We start from the raw sequence: 24,610 nt of genomic DNA on the forward strand, positions 1-24,610 counted from the left end.
GTGGTATAAGCATTAGTTCCAGACTGAGGTGAGAAAAAGCCCATTGAACCATTATGATTTGAATAAAGGAGATGATGAGATAGCAGAGTGGGTAGAAGTGTGGTGTTGAGTAACTTTCTTTATGGACTGGGAAGAATCTGTTTCTACTCTGGCCCCCAAATCCACTACTGAGCCAAGTACACTTTTATCATTATTAAAGTGGAAGTATTTGTGGAAGTGATTACAAAGCAAGGTATATGTCATTTATCATTTAGTGTGAAAGAAAAATCTATGAGCAGATTTTAAAAATTGTAATGGACGATTTTGAAAATAAACAAAAGTAGAGAGAACTGTATTATAAACCCCTATGTACTTACAACCCAACTTTTGAGGTAGTTGGTGTGAGGACCAAATGAGATCATGTGTGTAAAGCCTTTAGCATAGAGCCTTAATCTCAGTAGGCTTTCAGTAATGGCTTGTGCATCAGTTAGGGTTCAATCAAAAAAGCAGAACCGGGCTTCCCTGGTGGCGCAGTGGTTGAGAATCTGCCTGCCAATGCAGGGGACACAGGTTCGAGCCTTGGTCTGGGAAGATCCCACATGCCGCGGAGCAACTAAGCCCGTGAGCCACAACTACTGAGCCTGCGGGTCTGGAGCTTGTGCTCCGAAACGGGAGAGGCCGCGACAGTGAGAGGCCCGCGCACCGCGATGAAGAGTGGCCCCCGCTCGCCGCAACTGGAGAAAGCCCTCGCACAGAAACGAAGACCCAACACAGCCAAAAATAAATAAATAAATTAAAAAAAAAAAACAAAAAACAGAACCACTCACTAGAGGTTTATTGTAGGGATCTGACCTTATGCTATTGTGGGGGCTGGTTTCACAGTCTGTATGAGGCTGTCACCTTTGCGCCTGGTGATAGAGCCCAAAGTCAGTAGGATGAGCTGGAACCTGCATCAGTCTCTCACTGACTCCAAGCCTCTGACTCCAGTGATGGGAGTGACCAGCAGAAGATGGTGTCCTTTGTCATGGAGGTAGATACACAGCTGGCCCAGGAGTCGGAGTTGCCAAGTAGGATCAGGTGGAAGCTGGAGGAGCTTTGGGCCTGGCTGCTACTCCATGCCAACAAGGTAATAAGTACGTGAGCTGCAAGAGAGCCTGGTCGCCTGCAGTGACCTTTCAGACATAAAAAATGTGGCTGTGACTTCACGTTTGCCTTTGAAATCTCATGCAAGATGTTTCTTGTGGTTTGCTAACCCAGAATTATGCAGGGAAGGGGATTCAGGGATATGTAGTTTCATTATCCATTACTGTGTAACAAACTACCCCTGAACCCAAAGCTTAAAATAGTAACAATCATTTATTTGGCTCAATTTGGGCAGGCCTCAGTGAGGATAGCTCATCTGTGCTCCATATGGTGTCAGCTAGGGTGGCTCCAAAGACTTGTCAGAGGCTGGCTGGGGACTGGAATCATCTGAAGGCTTCCTCACTCCCATGTCTGGCAGTTGATGCTGTCAGCTGGAACAGCTGGCACTAAATCTTTGTGGTCTCTCTGGCATGGCAGCTTCATGGTAGCCATACTTCTTATTAGAGGTTCAGGGTTCCAAAGATATGAGATGAGAGAGACAGTCAGACAGACAGTGGCAGAGAGGCAGACGAAGTTTTTATTCTGGTTCTGCCATTTATTAGTGATGTCACTTTAAACAAGTCATTTATTCTCTCTGAACCTCAGTTCTCAAATATTAAAAATCAGAACTTATATTGGAGCTGTCCAAAAGAAGACCCTGAGGCAGTAATTTGAGTGAAAGTAGTTTATTTGAGAATTAATCCCACAAAATATCAGAAGGGAGCTAGGAAGGATACGGGGAAGGGAAGGAAGCCAGTAAAAGGTACTTAAGCAAGTAACCCCTGTAGGCCAGCGGTCCCCAACCTTTTTGGCACCAGGGACCGGTTTCGTGGAAGACAATTTTTCCACGGGGGAGGGGGGTGGGTGGGATGGTTCAGGCATTAATGCGAGCAGCGCGGAGCGGCAGATGAAGCTTTGCTTGCTCGCCTGCCCCTCACCTCCTGCTGTGCGGCCCTGTTCGTAATGGGTCTCGGACCGCTACCGGGGTTGGGGACCCCTGCTGTAGGCAACTGAAGATTAAACTCTCTGGGGGGTCCCTGGGGAAACGCTGTAGAATCTATGTCTCAGAGCTATCTCACCCAAAGGTTAAGGGCGCTGGGATATTCATACATCAACTCCCATCAGCCATCGGTTGAGGCCTCTGGGGGAGGGGGGGGCGGGGCATTAATTCCCCAGCACCTTTGCCCTGCTGAGTTCCATACAGGTGGGAAAAACCCTCAGACAAAGAGATCTAGGTGCTGTTGGAGGAAAATTAAGCAGGTTTGCACTGAAAATAGTAAGAGCTGAAGGGATATGAACAGGGCACAGACAGGGGTTGCTACAGAAGATATTGTTTTTTAAGGTTGTTGAGTAATTAAGATGAGATGATATACAAAACATCCACTCCTGGTGTGATGGTTCCTCTCCTTGCTTTGGCATCCTCCACAGCAGGATTCAAGGGAGGCCCTCAGAGGCCCTGGAGCTTTCAATACTGTCAACTTCCTAAAAGAAGTCTCAAGAAATGGCAATAATGTGCATGGATTACCCACCTCCCTCAATGAACTTCAGGGCTGATTCTGTTAAACTCTACATACACCTCTAATAACCTGTCACCCTATAGGAGTTCAGACCTTTCAGTGGTTCCTCATAACTGAGTCTTACGCACATAACGCTAGCCACCTTCTTTAATCTTACTCAAGCTCTGACCCCTTCCAGAACCCCCTCTTCCCCCATGTGTTCTGGAACTCATGATCTGGTGACATTGTCCGAGAATCGCTACAAACCAACCGTATTATGGTATTGGACTCCCAAGTTTGTAATCATTTTATAGATAACTGCGTTATCTTTGAAGGTTTTTGAGCAGAGGAGTGACATAATCCAATCTTTGGGAAGCTTTTGGTGTGCAAGATTAGGAGGATGGGAAAGAGGGAAGAGCTGTGTGTGTGTGTGTGTGTGTGTGTGTGTATAAGTTATTACAACTATCCGTTTTGAGGCATGCAAAATGGGAGGACCTGACTTGACAAAAAGCACAGTGGCTGTAAAGGGAAGCCACTGATGTGTAAAGGGCAAAGCTTGGTGTCTCATAAGTAATGGCCTGGTGTCGGAAGACTGGTTCCTGTGCATGCTGCCACTGCCAGCCTTGCAATGTTCCTCGAGTCTTTCCCCAAGTGTAGGGCGGGAATGGCACTACCTCTCAGGATTACAGCGGGCGCCGAGGGGATAGGGCCGGCTGCGCGCTCAGCACGGTGTCTGCAACAGGGTAAAGCGCGCCAACCCTGTTTTCTCTTCTATTAAGAAAAAGGCGGGGGAGCTAATAGCATACACATCCCAGAGGTTGCCGTAAGTAGTGAGGCTAAGTACCGGGCATGTAGGAGGAACTCAACCCCAGTCCATCGCCTCCCTTTGCCCCCACGCGGGGAAAGACCCCGCGGAAACTGGTGGGGAAGGCGTGCTCCAGCGCCTCCGCTCCCAGGCCGCTCCCCCGTCCCGCGCTCCTCCAGCCAAGCGCTGTTGCCGGGGCCCGGGCACCGCCCAGCTCCAGCGCAGGCCAATGGTAGCGTGGCCCGGGCACCGCCTAGCCCCAGTGCAGGCCTATAGCGGTGGGTCCCGGGCACCTCCCTGATCCTGCACCAGCCAATAGCGGAGTGGCCCGGTGCGGGGTCCGCCCCCAGCCGGGCCGGGAGGCGGAGAGGCGGTCACCGGCTCCGCCCCACTCCCCTCTGACCCGGTGTATCGTCTCTCTCTCTTCCTGTTCCAAACCACGTGGACGCGCCTGGGGCTGCGGGGCTGCAGGAGGGAGCTCGGGCCGCCACTGCCGCTGTCGCCGTCGCCGCCGTCGCCGCGATACCCGCGCCCGTCCGAAGTCGCCTCGCCCCGGCCGCCCGCGCCGTTGCAGAGGGCGTGCACATGGCGACCCAGGCGCACTCCCTCAGCTACGCGGGCTGCAACTTCTTGCGCCAGCGTCTGGTCCTGTCTACTCTGAGCGGGCGCCCTGTCAAAATCCGAAAGATTCGGGCCAGAGACGACAACCCCGGCCTCCGAGGTAACTCCGGGGCGGGCAGCGCGCAGGGTGGGCGTGGGGCGCGAAGGGAGACCTTGCTGATGCCCTGGGGGCCGGCGCACAGGGAGCCTCCGGGGCGCGTTGGGGAGGGCTCATCGCGTGTCGCCCCCACACCCGAACGAACGCGCCGGAGGCTGTGTGGGAGGCGGGGCCGCGCACCAGGGGCTGAGCTCTTCTGCGCTCGGCGCTCGGCGTCTCCCGGGAGCTGGTAGTAAACAGCTACACGTTTTCCAGCATTACGTGTTGCAACATATCCCAGCCATCGCCCGCTCGCTTGTCTTGAGTCCCTCTTGTTCTCGCTGTAAACCTCGCAATGGAGAGAAACAGTTTGTTGGACCGCAATGTGGTGAATGGGCAGATGTAAAGATGGAAAGAGATTTGGAGAGAAAAGTACCACTGGTTGGTTTTGTCCCCTGTCCCAAAACAGGTCTCAGAAGCAGCTGCCCCCTTGGACACCACCGGCTGTCCCTGTCGTCATGATTTCTCGGCTGCCCTCACACATCTCCTTGGGTGTGGATTAAAAAATTTTTTAAAATTCTGTGTGTTTTTTCAGCAGTGGCTGTGAAGGACAGCCACTGATTGTGCAGGACAGGAGCTTTGAGAGAAAATTTTAACAATCATGGGCCTAATTGCCTTGACTTTAGTAAAGGATTGGTGAGAAGCGCTAAACTATAGGCTTCCAAGCTGTCTTTTTGTCCTGCAAAGGTGGATAGATGAAAAATAAGGCCCCATTTAAACCCATATGAAGTTGAATTGTCTCCGAGTTTCAACTGGCCCCCTGGAATGACTCATATATTTAAAAGCTTCTGTCTGGTTATCCCAAATTGGGAAAAACAGTTCAAGAAAAAAAAAGGGAAAACCTATCTGCAAATTGGAGGAGGAGAGGGTTTGTGGTTGGTCCTCAAAGCTTTCTGGGCCCTGTTGATGTGTTTAATTTTGCACTGGCTCCTGTACTAGGTGGCCAGCCTATTTCATCATCAGTCTGAATGCATCTTCTGGATGGTTACATTTCTGCTTCTCTTGAATGGTGATTGGTTGCACACAAGCGGAAAATGCCATGTCATTGATGGAGATAGAAGATTAGGAAGGAGAGAATCAGATGAACCTCTGTACCATGGAGAGGAACCAGGTGACAGTAACAAACGCTTGTGTTGGTACATGATTATTACTGCCCTCACTGTACTGCTCAAAAACACTGAAGAAGTTGAGGGACCCCTAGCATGGTTTATGCCAGGTGCTCTTCCTCTCAACATTCCTTGCCTTTATTTTGAGTCTGACCCTTGGGCAAAACAATTGCTTGACTGCTCTACTCTGTGGCCTTCCCAGCCAACTCTCCCCTTCACCCCTAAATTAGCCTAGAGAACTCACCACTAGCTGGATGTGGTAAGAAGACAGGCTTCTACTTCTATGGAACACTGGGCATAGCTTTTTTTTAAAAGAGAAATAGAAGTACTTTAGCCTGGAGACCTGCAATTTCTAATGGAAATATAGTGCCCATAAGATACAATTTAGTGATGTTTCCCTTTCTCCCCCGTGCACTGTTCGTGAGCATCTCTTCACTGCCACACGCATGAACGGGGCTTGGCCACTTGGCATTTTCCTGAAAAGATACCAGACTCTGGTACCTGGGGAAGGTGGTACTGGTTGGCACATGTGCTGGTATTTTATGAGGAACACTATGTATAGCCTTATTTGTCTTACCTTATTAATATACTAGGGGGAAAAAAGAGACCCCTAATTTAGACTTCCTTGGCTGGATTCAAGGCCTCAGGAACACTATAGACATTTGCTTAATTTCTAAAGAGGGAACTGAGGTATACGTATATACATGCATTCATAGACATATATATGTGTCTTTGTATACATACCCAAGTGTAAGTAAGTATAAGTGTATATGCATGCACACATATACATAAATACATGTAGCCCCTGACACATGATATGTGATCATAGTCAAACGAGTCTGTGGTAGCTTGATTGGACATGTAGCCAACGGACTGTTTTATCTGTCATATCCCTTTCTGACTCCTCCTGACTCAGATTCTGAGAGTTGGAAAAAACTCAGCATTTGCAATAAAATCTTCAGCTCAAGTGCAAGAATTATATCTCCTGAAGGTGCTTGCTTAAGTATCCCCTCTGGTGTGAGCTTTGGAGGGTGGGGATGGTGCCTCTGGAACAGTCATTCAGAAAAGGTTTATTGAGCCCCAGTATGTGCAAGGCTTTGTGGAGGTGTAAATGCGAGAAGCTAGTTGCCCCACTCTTGAGGAGCTTTCTAGGGAAGAGCTGAGAGAGTAGCCTGAGTGCTTTGAAGTAGGAAGTTGTAAAGGGGCTCAGCAGAGTTAGAGCAGAGGCTTCCCCTGAGGTTATGAAGGAAGGCTCTCTGGATCTTCTGATCTGAACGGATAGGATTGAGATGGTGGCTGCAGGAATCATTGTTGGTGAAAGAAGCAGCTTTTAAGTCAAAAAGTTCTTCATTTTCTTTATTATGTGGAGGTAAAATCTTCATTTGTCATGGTCGTAGTAGCTTGGGAGTTAAGAGCTTGAGCTCAGTTAGATCTCAGTTTGAGTTGGGGTTCTGCTTTTGCTATTAGCTATTGGACCTCCTGAGCCTCAGTTTTTTCATCTGTAAAGTGGGGCCAATACTACTGACTTCAGAGGGTTATTGTGAGGATTAAATAATATTTGAAAGTGCACTCAACAGTGCCTGGTGTGTAGGAAGAATAAATGTGAGCTGGTTTTATTATTATGTAACTTCTGTCCACTGGTATAGTTCTATTCTCTGGCATTTGAAATCTTTTCCTGCTTCTATATGGAAACTTTTCAGATATTTAAAGAGAATTATGTCTTTTCTGTTTTCTTTTCAGTCTAAAGGTTTCCTTTTAGGTGACGGCTTCCAAATATTTGTGTGTTATATGTATAATGTAGTGGTTCTTAACCAGGGGCAGTTTTGTTCCCCAGGGGATATTTGGCAGTGTTTGGAGACATTTTTGGTTGTCACAACTGGGAGGCTGCTCCTGGCACCTAGTGGGTGGAGCCCAGGGATGCCGCTAAACATCCTACAGTGCACTGGACAGCTCCCCACACAAAGAAGTATTCTGTCCCAAATATCAGCGCTGATGTTGAAAAACCCTGGTCTACTAGACTTAATTATTAACCTTTTTCTTTTCCTCGTATCCCTAATGGTTGGGAATAGCAGCATGAGGTACTAAGAAAACTGCATAAAGATTAAGAAGGGGATGAGACACAGGTCAAACTCTGTGACTTCTGGCAGATTTGTTAATCTCTTAAATAAAACTGCCTCCTTTGAAAGAGGAATTGTAAAGAATGAGAAGAATTTGAATCCCAAAGAAAGATGATCCTGGAATGGTTTTTATTAATTATGCAGCCACATGTGTAATTTCTACTTCACTCTTGAGGAACATGAAGGATTATATTGTCTCATTAGACTCTTTCCATCAGTGAGGAGGAAATAAATATTTTTTTGTTGCTGTTTTACTGAAGGTAAAAAAGGCAAGACATAGTTAAGTAAGATAGCTGGTGAAGTTGAATATCCAGTCGGTGACAGAACCGGAAACAGACGGCAGCCAGCTCCAGCCTGGAAGGCCTGTTCTCCCATCTGACTGCTTGGTGGACTTGGGTGTTCCTCAGATTATAAAGCAGCTGTCCAAAGTGCTTCTGTTTCTGGGTTTCACGAGGGCTGTATCTTGCAGGGTTCAGTTGAGTTAACATTTTCCGGATAAGGTGAGGTCCATATGGAAAGAATTCCACAAGAATGATAATTTTTTAAAGTGGGAATACAGAAATGATGGACTTGGGCAAGAGCCCTGGTTTAGCAGTTAGGACGCGGGCCTACTGGTCACATGACTAAGCCTCGCTGTGAAACTGGAGAGAGGAGTTATTTGGTCTTAAGCAGATGAGATTCTGAAAAAGGAGGGGTAAGTGGCATTTTAATGAAAAGAATCCTTTAAAATGTGCCAAGGAAACATACCGCATAGAGATACTTAAAGGTAAAATATCTTTTGGCAAACTGATGTATTGTTTTGGGGATAAATCTGGCTGTTCATAAATTGGATCTTCTAAAAGGAGGATTGTAAGGGAAAACTATTTTTATCCTCTACTTTCAATACTTCTGACACCAGATGTGTGGGTTTTTCTCACCACACCAAGTAATTCTCCAGTTCTCAGTGGATGTTCACTGGTGTCCTACAAATTTAACTCAGTTCTGACACTGTCTCGGTGGTGATAGCATCAAATCCCACAGGTTAAGGGCTCAATCCCACAAGACTCCCCTCCACTCCCTCAGGTGCCAGTCACAAGTCCCAGTCGTAAGTCCAGGTCACTCATACCTCTGGTTTCCCAGACCCCCTCCTGGGGTCTGATAATTTGATAAAATTATGTCTCATGAAGCTCAGGGAAACATTTACTTACATTTACCAGTTTACAATAAAGGATATTATAAAAGATACAGATGAACAGCCAGATGAAGAGGTACATAGGGCCAGGTCCAGAAGGGTCCTGAAATAGCAGCTTCTGTTCTTGTGGCACGGGGTTTTGTTACTCTCCCAGAATGTGGATTTTTTTTTTTTTTTTTAACCAACCTGGAAGTTCTCTCCTTGTTCAAGAGTTTTTATAGGGCTTAATCTCTAGGCACACCTCGACACCCCCCCACCCCCGCAGAAGTCAGTGAGTAGGACTGAAAGTTCTAACCCTCTAATCATTTGGTTTTTCTGGTGATGGGCCCCATCCTGAGGCTGTCTAGGGGCTCCACCCTAAGTCAACTCATAGCATAAACTCAGGTGTGCTCAAAAGGGCCTCTGTATGAATAACTTAAAAGAGACTCCTGTGGCTCTGGAACTTTCAGGGGTTTTAGGAGCTCTGTGCCAGGAACAAAGACCAAATACATTTCTTGTTATACCACAAGGATGTACCTATACTTTATTTCAGTATTGTTTGGGGCTCAAAGTTGTTGATAACTAGAATTGGGGGAGGCCTGACGACTATACTAATGATAAGTGTAGATTTTATATTCCTATCAGCAATGTAGGAATGATTCAGTTTCTCTGCATTCTTGCCAGCATTTGGTGTTGTCACTATTTTTAATTTTAGCCATTCTGATTAGTGTGTAGTGCCGTCTTCTAGTTTAATTTGCAAATTCCTGATGGCTAATGATATTGAACAACTTTTCATGTCTTTTGACATTTTCTAGTAAGATTTTTTTCTTTTTCTGTTAGGTTTTGAGAGTTCTTTACATATTCTCCTCCTTTGTCAAATATGTGGTTTCCTAGTATTTTATCCCACTCTATGGCTTGTCTTTTTATTCTCTTAACATGGTCTTTTGCAGAGGGAAAGTTTTAATGAAATAGAATTTATCAAAGTTTTCTTTTATTGCTTGTGCTTTTGGTGTTAAGAACTGTTTGCCTAGCCCTAGATCCTGAAGATTTTCTTTTTATTCCTAAAAGTTTTACATTTTATATTTAAGTTAATTTTTTTGTATGAGGTTTAAAACTTAGGTCGATGTTCATTTTTTTTGCCTATGGATGTCCAACTGCTCTAGCACCCTTTGTGGAAATGGCTATCTTTCTTCCATTTAATCACTTTCGCACCTTTGTAAAAAACCAGTTGGGCATACTGTGTGGGTCTCTTTCTGGGTTGTCTGTTCTATTCCACTGATCTATATGTCTATCCCTTTGTCAGTACCACACTGTCTTGATTACTATATGTATATAATAAATTTTGAATTTGGGTAGGCTAATCCCTCCAACTTTATTCTTATTTTTCATGATTGTTTTAGCTATTCTAGTTCCTTTGCCTTTTCATATAAAGTTTAGAATAATCTTGTCTTTATCTATACAAAAAAATCTTTTTAGGATTTGACAGGAACTGTGTTAAACCTGTATGATAACTTAGGGAGAGTTATCATCTTTACTGTATTTGAGTCTTCCAATTCATAAACATAGTATATCTCTGCATTTATTTAGATCTTTGTTTTCTTTCATCAGCATTGTGTAGTTTTTAGCATATAAGTCCTGTACATGTTTTGTTAATTTACACCTAAATGTCTCACTTTTTTGAGCAATTGTAAATGGTATCTTATTTTAAATTTTGGTCTCCATGTGTTTATTGGTAGTATATAGAAATACAATTCATTTTTTTTTTGGATGTTTATTTTGTGTCCTGCAGCCTTGCTGAATTTACTTACGAGTTCTTTTTTTTTTTCTTTTTTTTTTTGGCTGCATTGGGTCTTTGTTGCTGCATGCGGGCTTTCTGTAGTTGCGGCAAGCAGGGGGTACTCTTCGTTGCAGTGTGTGGGCTTCTCATTGTGGTGGCTTCTCTTGTTGTGGGGCACGGGCTCTAGGAGCATAGACTTCAGTAGTTGTGGCGCATGGGCTCAGTAGTTGTGGCACACCGGCTTAGTTGCTCCATGGCATGTGGGATCTTCCTGGACCAGGGATCGAAGCTGTGTCCCCTGCATTGGCAAGCAGAGTCTCAACCACTGTGCCACCAGGGAAGTCCCCTACTTAACAGTTCTAAGTATGTGTTTTTCCTGTTGTTGTTGTTAGAGTCTTTGGGATTTTTTTATGTAGACAGTCATGTCATCTGCAAATAGGAACAGTTTTATTTCTTCTTTTCTGAACTTTATGCCTTTTATTTCCCCCTTATTGCAGTGGGTAGGACTTCTAGCACTATGTTAAATAAAAGTAATGAGGGCAAACTTCCTTACCTTGTTCCCTGTCTTAAGGAGAAAGTGTCCACTGTTTTGCCACAAAGTGTAATGTTAGCTGTATATTTTTTTAGATGTTTTTTATCAAGTTGAGGAAATTCCCTTCTATTCCTATTTTTCTAAGATTTTTGTGTGTGTGTGTATGAATGAGTGTTGTATTTTGTCAAATGCTTTTTCTGCACCAATTGATGTGATCATGTGATTGTTCTTCTTTAGTCTGTTAATATGGTATATTGCATGGATTGATTTTCAAATATTGAAGCAGTCTTGCATTCCTGGAATAAACCCTACTTGTTCATGGTGTGTAATTCTTTTTCTATGTTGCTGGATTTTATTTCCTAACATTTTGTTAAGGATTTTTGGGTATATATTCATAAGTTATACTGATTTGTAGTTTTCTTTTTTGTACTGTCTTCGTCTGGTTTTGGTATTTTAAACTAGAATAATACTAGCTTAAAATGAATTGGAAGCAGTTTCCTTTTGGTCTTCTAAAAGAGATTGTGTAGAATTGATTTTAGTGCTTTAAACATTTGGTAGAATTCTCCATTGAAACTATAAAGGCCTAGAGATATCTTTTTGGGGAGTTTTAAAAAATATACTTTCAGTTTCCTGAATGGTGATAGGGCTATTTAAATTATCCATTTCATTTGATGAGTTGTGGTAGTTCGTGTTTTTTGGAGAAGTGGTTCATTTCATCTAAATTGTTTTATATATGTAGAGTTCATAGTATTCCCTTATTATCCTTTTGATGTCTGCAGGATCTGTAGTGGTATTCCCTGTTTCCTGATGTTGATGATTTGTGTCTTTTTTTTTTTTTTCAGTCTTGCTAGAGGTTTGTCATGTTATTTATCTTTTTAAAGAGCCAGCTGTTTCACTGATTTTTCTGTTTTCAATTTCATCTGTTTCTGCTATTTTTATTACTTCCTTCACTTCCTTTGGATTTATTTTGTGCTTTTTCTAAGTTGAGGTGAGACAGATTATTGGAAACCTTTTCTCTTTTCTAATGTAGGCATTTAGTGCAATAAACTTCCCTCTCAAGACTGCTTTAGCTGTGTTCCACAAATTTTGATATGTCATGTTTTAATTTTCATTCAGTTCAATGTGTTTTTTCTTGCCTTTAAGACTTCCTCTTTGATCCATGGATTATTTATAAGTGTGTTGTTTAACTTCCAAGTGTGGGTATATTTTCCAGTTATCTTTTTGTTATTGATTTCAGTTTGATTTCATTATGTTTGGAGAACATGCTCTGTATTCATTTCAATTACTTTAAATTTGTTGATGTTTTTTAATGGCCCAAGATTTGGTCTGTCTTGGTGTATGTTCCATGGGCTCTTGGAAAGAATGTATATTCTGCTGTTGTGAGTTGGGTGTTCTATAAATGTTGACTGGATCCTGTTGGTTGATGGCATTGTTGAGTTCTCCTTTCAGTTTGAACAGTTTTAGTTTTATATATTTTGCACCTTCGTTGTTTGGTGCATTTAGGCTTGCTCTGTCTTCTTGGTGGATTGGCCCTTTTATTATTATGTAATGTCCTGCTGCATCTTTAGTAATTTCCTGAGGTGGAGGAAATACTCTAATGCTTTAGGGTTAGAGAAAGGTTAGGTTAGAGAAAGAAAAGGACTAGAACTGAAGAAATTGGATACAAATAGGAAACTTGAAGGTGGTAAAAACAGCATAAATCAGAGAAATAAGTTGCCTTTTGTTGATTTCACTTCTTTTACAGGTTTTTACATAAGCAAAATAAAATATCTAGGAAAATTTGAAGGTATGGGGCAAAAAAGTAACCTTCAGTGATGGTTATTATACATAAAGCAGCAGTAAAAAAAAATTTTGTGCAATAGTCTAGCATATTTCTATTTCTGTGGGATAGAGTTCTAGATTTGGAATTGGCAGGTCACAAATTATGCTTTAAAAAAAAAAAGGGAATGTGGGGTCAAATCAAAGTGTGTGAAATCCTTTTGCTTAATTGGTAAGATAGCCTTTCCCTCAATTGTTATTTCTTCCTTGTAGTGACGCTGTGTTTTTTTGAGATATATTTAATCACATTTCTAGTATGGTAAATTTGAGAGATGATTGGGTTTCTTTGCTTTTCTCATATTTTAAAAGATGTTATTACTTTGAACTTGATTTTTTAAAATAAACTTATCAAATTATACTACACATTAAGAAAAGTGCACAAGCTTAATGAATTGATGAATTATGACTAAGTGGATATACCCAGGTAGCCATTATGCATGTCAAGAAATAAAACATGACCAGCAACCCACAGAACTCCTCTCATGCTTGCTTCCAGTCACACCATTTCCTCCCATCCCCAGCGTAAACATTAAATTGACTTTTTACACCATAGGTTAGGTTTCTAAAATATTAACCATGGTTTGTATAGGTGGAGTCATAGAGTACGTATTTTGTGTGTGTCTGGCTTTAATTCTGTATTGTGTTTGTGAGATGCATCTTTGTTGTAGCAGTAATAGTTTGTGGATTTTCATTGCTGTGTCATGATACTACATTTTAGTAATACGTCACAATTTATGCACTCTATCTATGTTTAAATAACTTCATCAGTGCTCTTTTCTGTTTATTACTTGATAAATTTTCGCATTCCCTTTGTTTTGGGTTTATCTTTTTGTGCCTTTTTAAAAATTTGTTTTATCGGTTTCGATTTGTTATCTTTTTACATAACCATCCATTTTAATTCCAAATGTGTCAGTAAATAATAGAGAATAGTCTACCATAAAAGCTCTCAATCTCTTGTATTAATTATATTTTTTATTTTATTAATTCACATTTTCTTTCCTTTTACAAATGAATGAGGCTATTGATTTGTGTTGTATTTTTTTCAATGAATTAGCTTGATTTTTTTCTGCTATATTTTCCATTTTGTTTATCTCGTCTTTTGAGATTATTATTGTCATTTATTTTTTGGCTTGAAATTTTGTTCCATTTCTAAAATCTCAGTTCATTGTTCTCTTGCTTTTCTTTTTCTTAATTACTAAAGTGTTTAGAGTGGTAAGTTTTTCTTTTGTAGACTCCCATATACTTTGATAAAATTGATATGTCTCTTTAATATTTTTCTTGACCTATTCATAATTTAGGAAAGATGTTATGTAAATATTTAAGTTAAAATATAATGTATTATCTATCACATTATGCATAATTACATAAAATACATAAATTTTTTATATGTACCTTATTTTCAAGTGAGCAGACATCTTTTAATTTATTCTGAGACTTGGGTATATGTTTGTAATTTCTACCTTTTTGGATTTAATGATGAAAATAATGACTCCTAATTTCATGTGTTAATAGTTTGCTGTCTTACCTTTTAGTTATCTCTAACGAAATTGAAATCACACTGTATATTTTGCTTAAAATTTTTTTCCTTAATATAGTGTGAACATTTCCCTATGTAATTAAGCAGTTTTTAAAAAAATAATGGCTATATTGTATTATAAATATCTTTCATAGGCTATTTAATGAGAGCATTGTTTATTGGCTCTTTAAATTGTGTTACCTTTATCTGTATTTTTCAATTTAATTTTTATGTATTTTTTTAAAACGCGTACACATGACATGAAATTCAAAGGGAACAAAATGGTTTACAAAGTCTGTCTCTGTTTGTCTGTCTCTTTCCCAATCTTCTTTCCCTGTGAAGGAAACAGTGTCATTGGTTTGTTGTGTTTCTTTTCAGGGCTGTTTTTCCCATAAATAAGCAAGTACACACTTTTTCCTTTCTCAAAGACCATCTGCATCTTACTTTTTTTCCACTCAGTATACTATGGAGATGTTTCATATCAGTATATAAAAAAACCTTGTTAATTTTATAGCAGCAGAGTGTTCTGGTATGTAGATGTGTCATAATTTATTTAAGCAGACTAATATTTCTAGAATTTGAGTTGCATTACAATACTTTTAAGTGAAACTGCTCATTGAGATTTGCTCCTTGTTTTTAAAGTATAGATCTTTAGATTGTATTCCTTCTCTTGCTCCCCTTCTTGGAGACATGGTTTTGCCTTTCTTAGTGAGGAATGGGTCGGGTTGATGACCACCACTAAGTCTTCTAGAAGTTACCAGCCCCTTTAAAGAAATGATGAGTTCACTTCTTTGGGGGCTAGGGAAGCGGGGAGGGCAGTAGGATGGGAGTTAGTATTTAAGAAATCCCGAAACTGATGGTCCTGATAGTACAGATTTGTTTAAAATATGAAATACAATAACATAAAAAATTCATAAGACATAAAACTAGTCTTATAGGATTATAAAGTGAACATCTGTGTGATCCCATCCAGGTCAAGAAATAGAACATTGCGCACACCTGTGTGCCTCTTTCATTCACCACTCCCTTCCATGCCCCTAATGGTAGCCAGTCTCCTGACCATTATGGTCTTCATGTTGATTCTCTTTCTAGCTGTGTAGCCTAATTATGTATTCGTAAACCATCCAGTAAAATTGTGCTTGTGCTTATTTTGGGGATTTTTTCCCCCTAATGTTGTTAGATATCCAACATTCTGTATTCTTAGGAGCAGTCTTGAAGAAGTGAAGGGGCAAGGAATCCTATACATCTTGTCTTAATGAAGTTTGAGACTTCAGTCTATTACTAGGTGAACTTGAGATCTTTTTCATACCAGGTGATGGAGCTATATCTTCACTGTTACCAGGATTCTGGAACTAGCTCTGTGTTGGTTCTTTGAAGTACTGCTTCTGAAGCACCTGTTTACTGTGACCAGGGGATGGTCCTGCCTGGAGGTCTCTTTAGGTGCCTATTCTTTTCCTACTCATGTTCCTCTGCTGAGCGTTTTTAATTGTGTTCATGCTCAAGAGACCCTGTGGATTGCAAAAAAAAAAAAAAAAAAAGCAGGAAAAAACTACTTCTAAAGTAATTTTGTTTTCTTTTCTTTCCTAATCTATAAAAGCTATGGAGTTGATAATCTTGGGCTTTATTCATAAATGTTTGTTCCTCTCTCCCATTTAGGCACTGTGAAAGCTTGAGCAAATCAAGGGTTTTCCTTTTTTGTGCAGAATACCTTGCATTTTCTATAAACATAAGTAGAAAGTGGCATTGTGTTATATAGATCATGCCTACTTTTAAAAAACATAGGCTATTCTATATAAAAAGACCATAGAAATCATTTCTAGTTCAATTTTATAGTTGAGTTACTTTTGAACTTTTGTGTTGCTACTTATACCACAACCTAATACACATACAAGTATATGTAAAACTGAGACTAAAATTTCATAAACAGCACCCTTACTATGTAACTCTGATATTGTTTATTCTGTTCTAATTTCATTAAAAATAAATGTAGACTGGGAACTTATTAAATCGTCTGCAGGGTCCTTCAGTTAAATCACTGCCTACAGTTGAAAGGTACCATGATTTTCTAGAGGAAGAGGTTGACTCTGAGGGATTAAACTGAGTTATGGTGTGGTTCAGAGCATGGACATTGGAGAAAGGCAGGCTTGGGTTCAAATCCTGGCTCTGCCACTTGCCAGTTGTCTAAACAGGGCAAGCTAGAGGGCATTCTTGGGCCTCAGCGTTCTGTAAAATGGGAAACACTTCCTGCTTACTGGTTATAAGGATTACATAGGTAAGCATTAATACACAGCTGCTGTTATTAGCCATTATGCCTCGTTTCAGGACTTAAGGGAGTTTCTCTGACTTCTGGCCCAGTGCTCTTTGTACAGATTACAGAGTCTGCTATGACAGGAGTTATGGGACAGTGTTAAGTAACAGAACAGGTAGATGGGAATTGCTTAGTCGATCTGCTTCACCCTTTGGGATCAGTTTAGGTGACTTCTAAGGTTTGTGCTCTCAAACTCTGCTAGTCTATTATAGGAATAGGAACTGACTGAAAGCGCCAGGCAGTCACCATGCCTTCAGTGCAGAAGACTTGGTCTTCCTTGTCCCCGTTCATTGGAGGGAGGTTGAAGCTAAAACCTGTGTGTGTGTGTGTGTGTGTGTGTGTGTGTGTGTAAAATCTACCGAGGAGGACAGAGGACGTTTAATCCTGAGTCTACACTATACCTCTTCCCATATTTCACATTTAAAATCTACCCTCCCCCACCTTGTAAAGAATAACCAGCTTTTATATTCTAGATAACAATTTATTCATAAAAGTAATTGAAGCAAATTTACACATTAAAATTTAAACGAGAAGTCTAAATTCATATAAAATCCTACTGTGAAGAGAAACCTATTTATTAACATTTGGTATTTTTTCTTCCAGTCTTTCTTCATGCATTAAAAAGGTGGCAGTAATACTGTATATTCAGGCACCTTTGTAATAAAATTAAAAACTGAACTGATTAGATAGCTTCTAGATCAGTAAACGATAGAGGAGAGGAGCCAGGGATGCTTTGTTGAATGGGAGAGACGGTAACCTCTTACTGCCTCTGAGACTGAAGGGTGGTCCTCGGTTTAATTTTCCCTGTCAGGTGTTCTGCAGCAAGTAAGAATTTGAGTTTAAAACTCTTTCCTACTTTCTGTTCTTTCTCCCTTATTTGGCACACACTCCTGAGGTCAGAAGGACAAGTGGGTGTTATTCTGCTAAAATTAATATCCTATTAGATTGCTGGTAGAGTTGCTATTTTTTGGTGGAATACGAAAACTGAGTTGTTTCTAATAGTTCTACTAAACATATATATGCTAGTCAGTGCTTTTCAACTGCTTCAGATTCCTTAGCCAGTGAACCACCCAGGCCCTGAGAAGAACCCAGGTATGATGCAGGAAGTAACCTACCCCGCACTGCAGTACTTGAATGGGATGTGCTCTGGAAATGGTGACCTAACATGAGGCCAGTCTGTTTTCTTTTCTCCCCACAGATTTTGAAGCCAGCTTCATAAGGCTGTTGGACAAAATAACTAATGGTTCTCGAATTGAAATAAACCAAACAGGTAAGCTCCTTTTCTTCCCATTCCTGAAAGCACCTACATGTAATACTTAAATATTCCTCTGTTATTTACTCTTTTTGATGGTATAAATATTGTATTTGGATGGAAAGACCCAGTTTCCTATCTGTGATACAATTGTCTGGAGATGGTATGTGAAATCTGCCAATTTAAGGAGAATACACTTGATTTAAGTAAGTTAGAAGAGTGAAAATTTCAGATCAACAGACGAGCACCTCTTCTTTTTAAACAATAAAAACATTTTATACCTAACATTTATATACAACTTTTCAATGTCCATTTAACTTATGTTGTCACAATAAAATCTTCCAACAAACTGAGGTTGTTGTATGTGCTGAATTTTTTTTTTTTTTTGTCTTTTAAAGTAAGTTTATACAAGTATATGCAAAAAATGTGAAAAATCCCTTCACCCTGTTTCCTCTTCCATTCTCTCTCCCAGGGGCGGCCGTGGTCACAGTGTGGGGACTGTGTCCTGGTCTCCTTTATGTGCATTTGCTTACGTGGGCACTTTTGTATCTCAAACCATCAACAGGGTCTTGCTCTTCATGTTGTTCTGCAGCCAGTTTTTTTCATTAGCACAGATGTCTTAGGGAATTTTCTTGCCAGGCACATGCAGGTCCATCTCAGTATTTCAGTGGGCCTTATATTGTATTCTACCGTATGGAAGCATGATAACTTATTTAACTGTTCCCTACTAATAAACATTTAGGTTGTTTCTAGTTTTTTGTCTGAGTGGTTTTTTTTGTTTGTTTTTGTTTTTTGGTTTTTTTTGCTGTTGGAAACTCTTTTAAAAAAATAAAATTAATTAATTAATTTATGGCTGCATTGGGTCTTTGTTGCTGCACGCGGGCTTTCTTTAGTTGTGGTGAGCAGGGGCTACTCTTCGTTGTGGTGTGCGGGCTTCTCATTGTGGTGGCTTCTCTTGTTGCGGAGCAAGGGCTCTAGGTGCGCGGGCTTCAGTAGTTGTGGCTCACGGGCTTAGTTGCTCCGCAGCATGTGGGATCTTCCCGGACCAGGGTTCAATCCCGTGTCCCCTGCATTGGCAGGCGGATTCTTAACCACTGCGCCACCAGGGAAGCCCCCTAGAAACTCTTTTATCTACATTGTTAGACGATCATGGCAAGCATCCAGTGGCTCCATTTACTATGTGCCTTTGCTCATATATTCAACAAAGGAAACTGAACTTTTCTGTGTGTTGGCTCTCTTAAGAAAGAAGACAAGCTTGGCTTCATAAGTGGCCATGGGACTTGTTGATCTGTAGCAGGTTTCAGGCATAAAACATCAGATGCCCTTTGCAAGCTATGATTCCGTTAGTCTTCCTTGGCTTGTTTACTTTGAAATTGCTGGGGATTTTTTTCAGCTATTTTTATTGGTGATTCAGAGGGCAGGTAATTCTGTTCTTTTCTGGTCATATCTGCAACTTTGGTTGAGAAGTAAGACATTTACATGATCCTGCTTCTTTCCACCTCATGTGTCTGTCCCCGCTCCCCCCACCCCAGGAAGCCTTCATTCTGATGATCTGGTCAGTTTATCATTTGGTTAATTTGCAGGCATAACAGATTTGCAGAGTTTAGTGGTTATAGAGTCTTTTCTGGGGGGAGGGAGGAGAGATTTTTGACCTAAAAGATTGTTTTGTGACTTTAATAGTGTTTAGAATAACCGATGTAGAGTTTCTCCCACTTTGATCAGAATATGATTCTGATTGTGATGGTTGCGATTTTGGTTTTTAATATAGTAAAACTTATATTTATTTTATGAAACTCCCAAGAGCTGCTTTTCTTTTGGTGACTGAACATAGTTCCTTCCTCTAATGTTAAATTTCTTTATTGGTAAATTGTGCCAGAAGACATTGGCCAAAGATTATTAGCATCAAAAATACTGTGTTCACTTATTCATACTCCCTGAATCATCTATTTTATTTGGTTCTTCCTCTAATATGTAAACCTAGTAAGAAACTTTTTAGATGATGTGAATAGTTGAAAGAATAAATAAAGATAACAGAGTTTCCACTAAAGCTGTTCAATAATTTTAGCCATTTCCATTTGTTACTATTAAATTAAAATAGCTACTATTAATGGAAGTAAGTGCCATAAAGTACTTGCCTTCTCTAGGTACCTTGTTTGGTGAGTGTGATATATGGGGAATTTCATTTACCGGGCCTAGAAGCAGCTGATTGCCGGCATGATGATTTCAGAGCATCACTTGTAAACTCCACATCAGCACAGTCTGAGAGTGTGCTGTTGGGAGACTAGGGTGCCTGTTAGGATATCTCCTCTGTGCCCTGCCACGGCTTTGGCAGTTCAGATGGCTCAGGGAGGGGTTTAATTTATTACTGTTTATTAAATTACACTCACAGTTTATTATTGTTACAGGGACTTGACAGTAATGAGTCAGCTTTTGGAGTGAAGTATGTGGACTCTTAGGAATGGCATTTTGAACTCTCTTGGATGCCCTTGCCAGACTTTCCCCTTGGGACTTACTGCCTTCGTTGCCTTTGTGACACTAAGTTTTTTTTTCTGCTGACTTTCTTTTCTCCGGTGTAAGGAACCACCTTGTATTATCAGCCTGGCCTCTTGTATGGTGGGTCTGTGGAACATGACTGCAGCATCCTTCGCAGCATTGGGTATTATCTGGAAAGTCTTCTCTGCCTGGCTCCATTTATGAAGCACCCGCTGAGAATAGTTCTGCGAGGAGTGACCAATGACCAGGTGGACCCTTCGGTGAGTAGTGAGGCCATACCAAGATGTGAGTTTTATTGGTCTCTTGTCACAACCCAACTTTTGAGAAACCAGTTCCTGATAACGCACAGGTGTATTGTAGAGAGTGTTTGTTTTGTTATTTACTTAGAAATTTAGAGGTTGATCACTCCAGGAGGGAGAAGAGCCAAGACTCATAATCACCACATTCAGTCACGATGGTTAATGTTCATCAAGGTGCCTTTCATTGTCATGTCTAAGAACCTTCAGAACAGATGCTTGCCGTCTCATCATGGTTGACATGAAATATGGCTCTGTTGGCTGAAGTGCATGAGAGTGGAGTTTTCAAAAGGTCGTGTGATGGTTGAGGCTGGAAGGCAGCAGGCCGACATTTTAGGCCGAGAATAACATCTCCTTGGCATTGCCGCAGCATGATCTGGACTCAGGCTTCAGCCATACACTTTAGGACTTCCTTCTTCTGAGAAGAGTCTGCAGGTGTAGAAAAAGGGCACAAGGGCAGGGAAGGTATATATGAGCGTTGCTAGTTTTGGGGCACCAGCACACTTCTTATTAAGAGTGCTAATTTTCCTGCCTGTGTAGGGAGGATAGCTTCATATACAGATAGAGTAGTCATTGTGGCTACCACAGCTGTCTTAATGCCAGTCTGGGATGGGTTTGTTTTGTATGTGTGTGGGAGGGTGGAGCAGAAGGTGAGGGAGATTGATTGATTAGAGCAGGCCTGCCTTAGGCCTCTCGTAGTGGGGCAATGATCCCTCCCTTCGGCTGCTCTGCTGTGCAGAGAAGCTATCTTCAAGCCGAGGACCATGATGTGAAGTTCCGACTGAGGACGCTTATCTTCACCTCTGCAGACATTGGACCAAGACCACTGAAGGGGTGGCTTCTGTGGCAGAATGTAAAGTGTGTGGCTTCCCTAACCAGGGAAGACCAATTAGGTGGTGCAGTTAGCCCCAAAGTGGGGACTGCTGGTATTCACCAGGACACTGACTAGGGTATAAACACAGTTAATATGTTCTTAGGCATTAAGAGAATTATTCCCCAGTTCTTGAATTCAGGTGCATAAACTCTTCTCAGGATCCTGAGTACAGTGCAAGATCTGAAATTCTTAGCTGTATAGGAATGTTGCATAAACTGTTTAGAATTTTAAAGTAATTTCAAATGACTGCTTTTTTCCAGAAGATTCTAGGAAATGGGTCCTTCAGTTAAAAGTATGAGCGGAGATCTCTACCATTTCCGATTGGGAGGGGGAGGGGAAGGTGCCTTGAATGTTGGGAAAAGGCCCTGAAGCAGACAGGAGACGCTGGCACTGTGTGTCCCAGTTTTGTTCTCTTTCTGTAATTGCCAGTGATCTTAAAAGCTTTTATCACTGGCAGTATTAAAATTTACATATTAACAGTGACAAAGATTAACTGATGAATTCCCTAGAAAGGGTACTTAATTCTTTTTTTTGCAGAGTATTAAAAAACTTTTTTTGTTTGTTTGTTTGTTTTCACATGCCACAGGACTTTCTGCTTTTGCTAGCTGCATGACTAAAATGACCTTGGTTAGTACCTGGCTCCAGCCCAGGATAAAATAAATACATCTAATCCTGGATAAAGAGTAACTTCTTCAACCTGTGGCTTCTTCATTTTGAACTTTCTCTTTAATGTGTGGTTTCCCCATCAGTTTATGTCCGCATCTACTGTCTGCACACAAGGATGAATACGATGAGTTCTGCCCGTAGGGAACGTGGTCTCATGGGGTAGACAGCTGTGAACACAGCTAGGAAGGCTACAAGGCTGAATACCTCTGGGCTCTGGTAGAAGCACAAGCAAAGTGCTGAGGGCTAGGGAGGGCCTTCTGGAGGAAGGGAAGCCCCAGAGTCAGTCATGGTTTTAGGAAGATAACTATGGAGGTTGAGAGAAGGATGAATTGCAGAGGTGTCAACTAATTTGAACATTATGCAGAGGGAAGTGGAAGGGTAGGGACAGATATGAAAGGCAGTGTGGAGGGAGGGACTTCATAACTCGATAACTAATTGGAGATGGGATAGGAGGGAGGGGTCATAAATAACTCCATGATTTCTGTCCTGGTTGACTTGAAGGATAGTGATCAGAAAGAGGAAAATTGTGGTGGGGTGATGGATGACGTGTTTGATTTTGGTCCTGTTTCCTGAGATATTGGTGGGATATCCCTAGGGGATGTCCAGTTGAAAATTGGAAATTATTGTCTGGAGCCTCAGAGATAGGTCATCAGGATCTTACCTACTGACATTTCACTCCCTAGGAGACCGAGATTGACCAGTGTCGAGGCTGAACACTGGCGGCTTTTTGGCTCAGTTAATCTGACAGGTGTCTTTCCTTTGGCCTGTACAGTGTGCTGGTAGTGGTGGTGGTGTGTGTATCTGAATTGGTTGTTCATGTTTGAAACCCCAGAGTTTACATGGTAGTAGGTTGGTGTGGCAGTACTGGATGGCTGTTTCTCCACGACAGCCATCTGTTGGAGCTGAGTAGCACCTGCCCTCTTTGGATGAGGCATGAGATCTTCAGTTGGATACAGGTCTTAGCTGACCTCATCATTCATTGAACTTCCCTTTTTGGCCTCTGTGGGCAGTAGAATTTTGGCCCCATGGTTCCAGGGACTGAGAATAATAAAGAAGAGGAATGAGTGTGTAAGGTGTGAGTGGGGGGAAGAGGAGCTGCAGACAGTGACTGTGGAGATAGAAGTATTTGGAGAAGCCAAGCAGGAGTTGAATTCTGAGAAGCCAGGGATGATCCAAGAGTCAATCTTTGCAGGAGTTGAGTTGGAATTGGGCAGGGAGATTCAGCAGTGAGATGTTTTATTGACCTTTGACAGAGCAGTGCCATTGGAATGCAAGGGCAGGCACAGGTTCAGAATGAGTAGGAAATAGAACCATGGAAGGTTAGGAGATTCTTCCAGAAGTTAGATAGGATGATTCCTTAAGAGCTGAGGTTGGGAATTTTTAAACGAACGAAACTTGAACTTGTTTGTAGGCTGAGGCGAAGGTGTAATGGAGAAGGAAAGAGTTGAAATAAAAAGGGTAGGGGGATTTAATAAGGGTAGCTCTGCAGACATCCAACAAGGATGAGAGTTGAAAGTGGCAGCGATGGGATGTGCCATATAAAGGGATAGGGACATTTTTCCTTGGAGGCAAAAAGATAGAAAATGGGGAGAAATTTTGAGAAGAAAACTTCTAGGAGGTCTCCTTTGAATCTCGGTGATTTGATACTAGAGCCCCCAGTAGATATTTACTGGTGCCAACAGCTGGCCAATTGGTGTGTGAAGAGTCCATTCTTTTTCAGTACTGTCCTGAAAGGGTAAAGAAATGTATTGTGTGCTGGGCACTGTTCTAGGTGTACTTACGTCTGCGTCCATATTTATTTGATTTGTGAGATGAGGTGGGTGTTCTTATCACTGTTTCAGACAAGGGAACTGAAGAGCAGATTGCTTCCCTTTTTCTATTTGGTGCGGTCGGGTCATATTTCTACCTGTTGATTGACTGACTGGACTGTAAGGGTGACACCTTTGCCCTGAGGTTTTACTTGGGTCAGACTTTTGCCTTTCCTCTCTGAGCACAGAGTCACAGCTCAGTTTCTGTTAAGCAAAACCTACAGACCACCCTCGCCCTGCTAGAACCAGTGTGCAGAGCCAGGGGAGGCTGTGGAACTTGTCCAGTCCAGCCCCTCTTTATACAGCAGGAAGCCAAGGCCCTGGGGAGGTAATGTCCAGGTCTCAGAGCTGGTAAGAGGCAGAGTGGGGCTTGAGCCCACAACTGCTTTTCCAGCTGTTGTCACACCGAACCGAGTTGCCTGCCTTCCACGTCAGATGGAGAGTGACTTAGGAGCCAGGACCACATCTGGAGTTACACTTGGGCTCCTGGCTGACCCTCAGAGTCAATTTGACCTCATCCTTTATGACTCCAGGTGTAAGTAGGGTGACCTGAAGGGGTATTCTGTTCTCTTGCCTTTCTCTTCCCCAGGAGAGCTGGAGGCTGCCTAGTTCCAGGAGTCAGGTGGGCAAGAGTGCCCTGCATCCTTGCAGCCCTCACGTTTTCCAGAATCTGGCTTGGCCTTCTCCCCAACTGCCCTTAACACTACCCTAGACTGATTCGTCTTGGTTCTGGCAATC

The 24,610-nt window shown here is 41.8% G+C and overlaps 1 protein-coding gene across 1 annotated transcript in view; it reads left to right on the plus strand.

The window, feature by feature from the left end:
* The first annotated feature begins 3,843 nt into the window (after positions 1-3,843).
* The window catches only part of RCL1 (RNA terminal phosphate cyclase like 1), a 54,938-nt gene continuing 34,171 nt past the window's right edge, over positions 3,844-24,610 (plus strand). Inside the window, exons 1-3 of the mRNA XM_061200395.1 lie at positions 3,844-4,123; positions 17,682-17,753; positions 20,313-20,488. Coding sequence (XP_061056378.1) covers positions 3,988-4,123; positions 17,682-17,753; positions 20,313-20,488 — 384 coding nt within the window. The 5' untranslated portion in view covers positions 3,844-3,987. The remainder of the gene's footprint in view (positions 4,124-17,681; positions 17,754-20,312; positions 20,489-24,610) is intronic.

This window comes from Eubalaena glacialis, chromosome 9, assembly GCF_028564815.1.
Source record: "Eubalaena glacialis isolate mEubGla1 chromosome 9, mEubGla1.1.hap2.+ XY, whole genome shotgun sequence".
NCBI lineage: Eukaryota > Metazoa > Chordata > Mammalia > Artiodactyla > Balaenidae > Eubalaena > Eubalaena glacialis.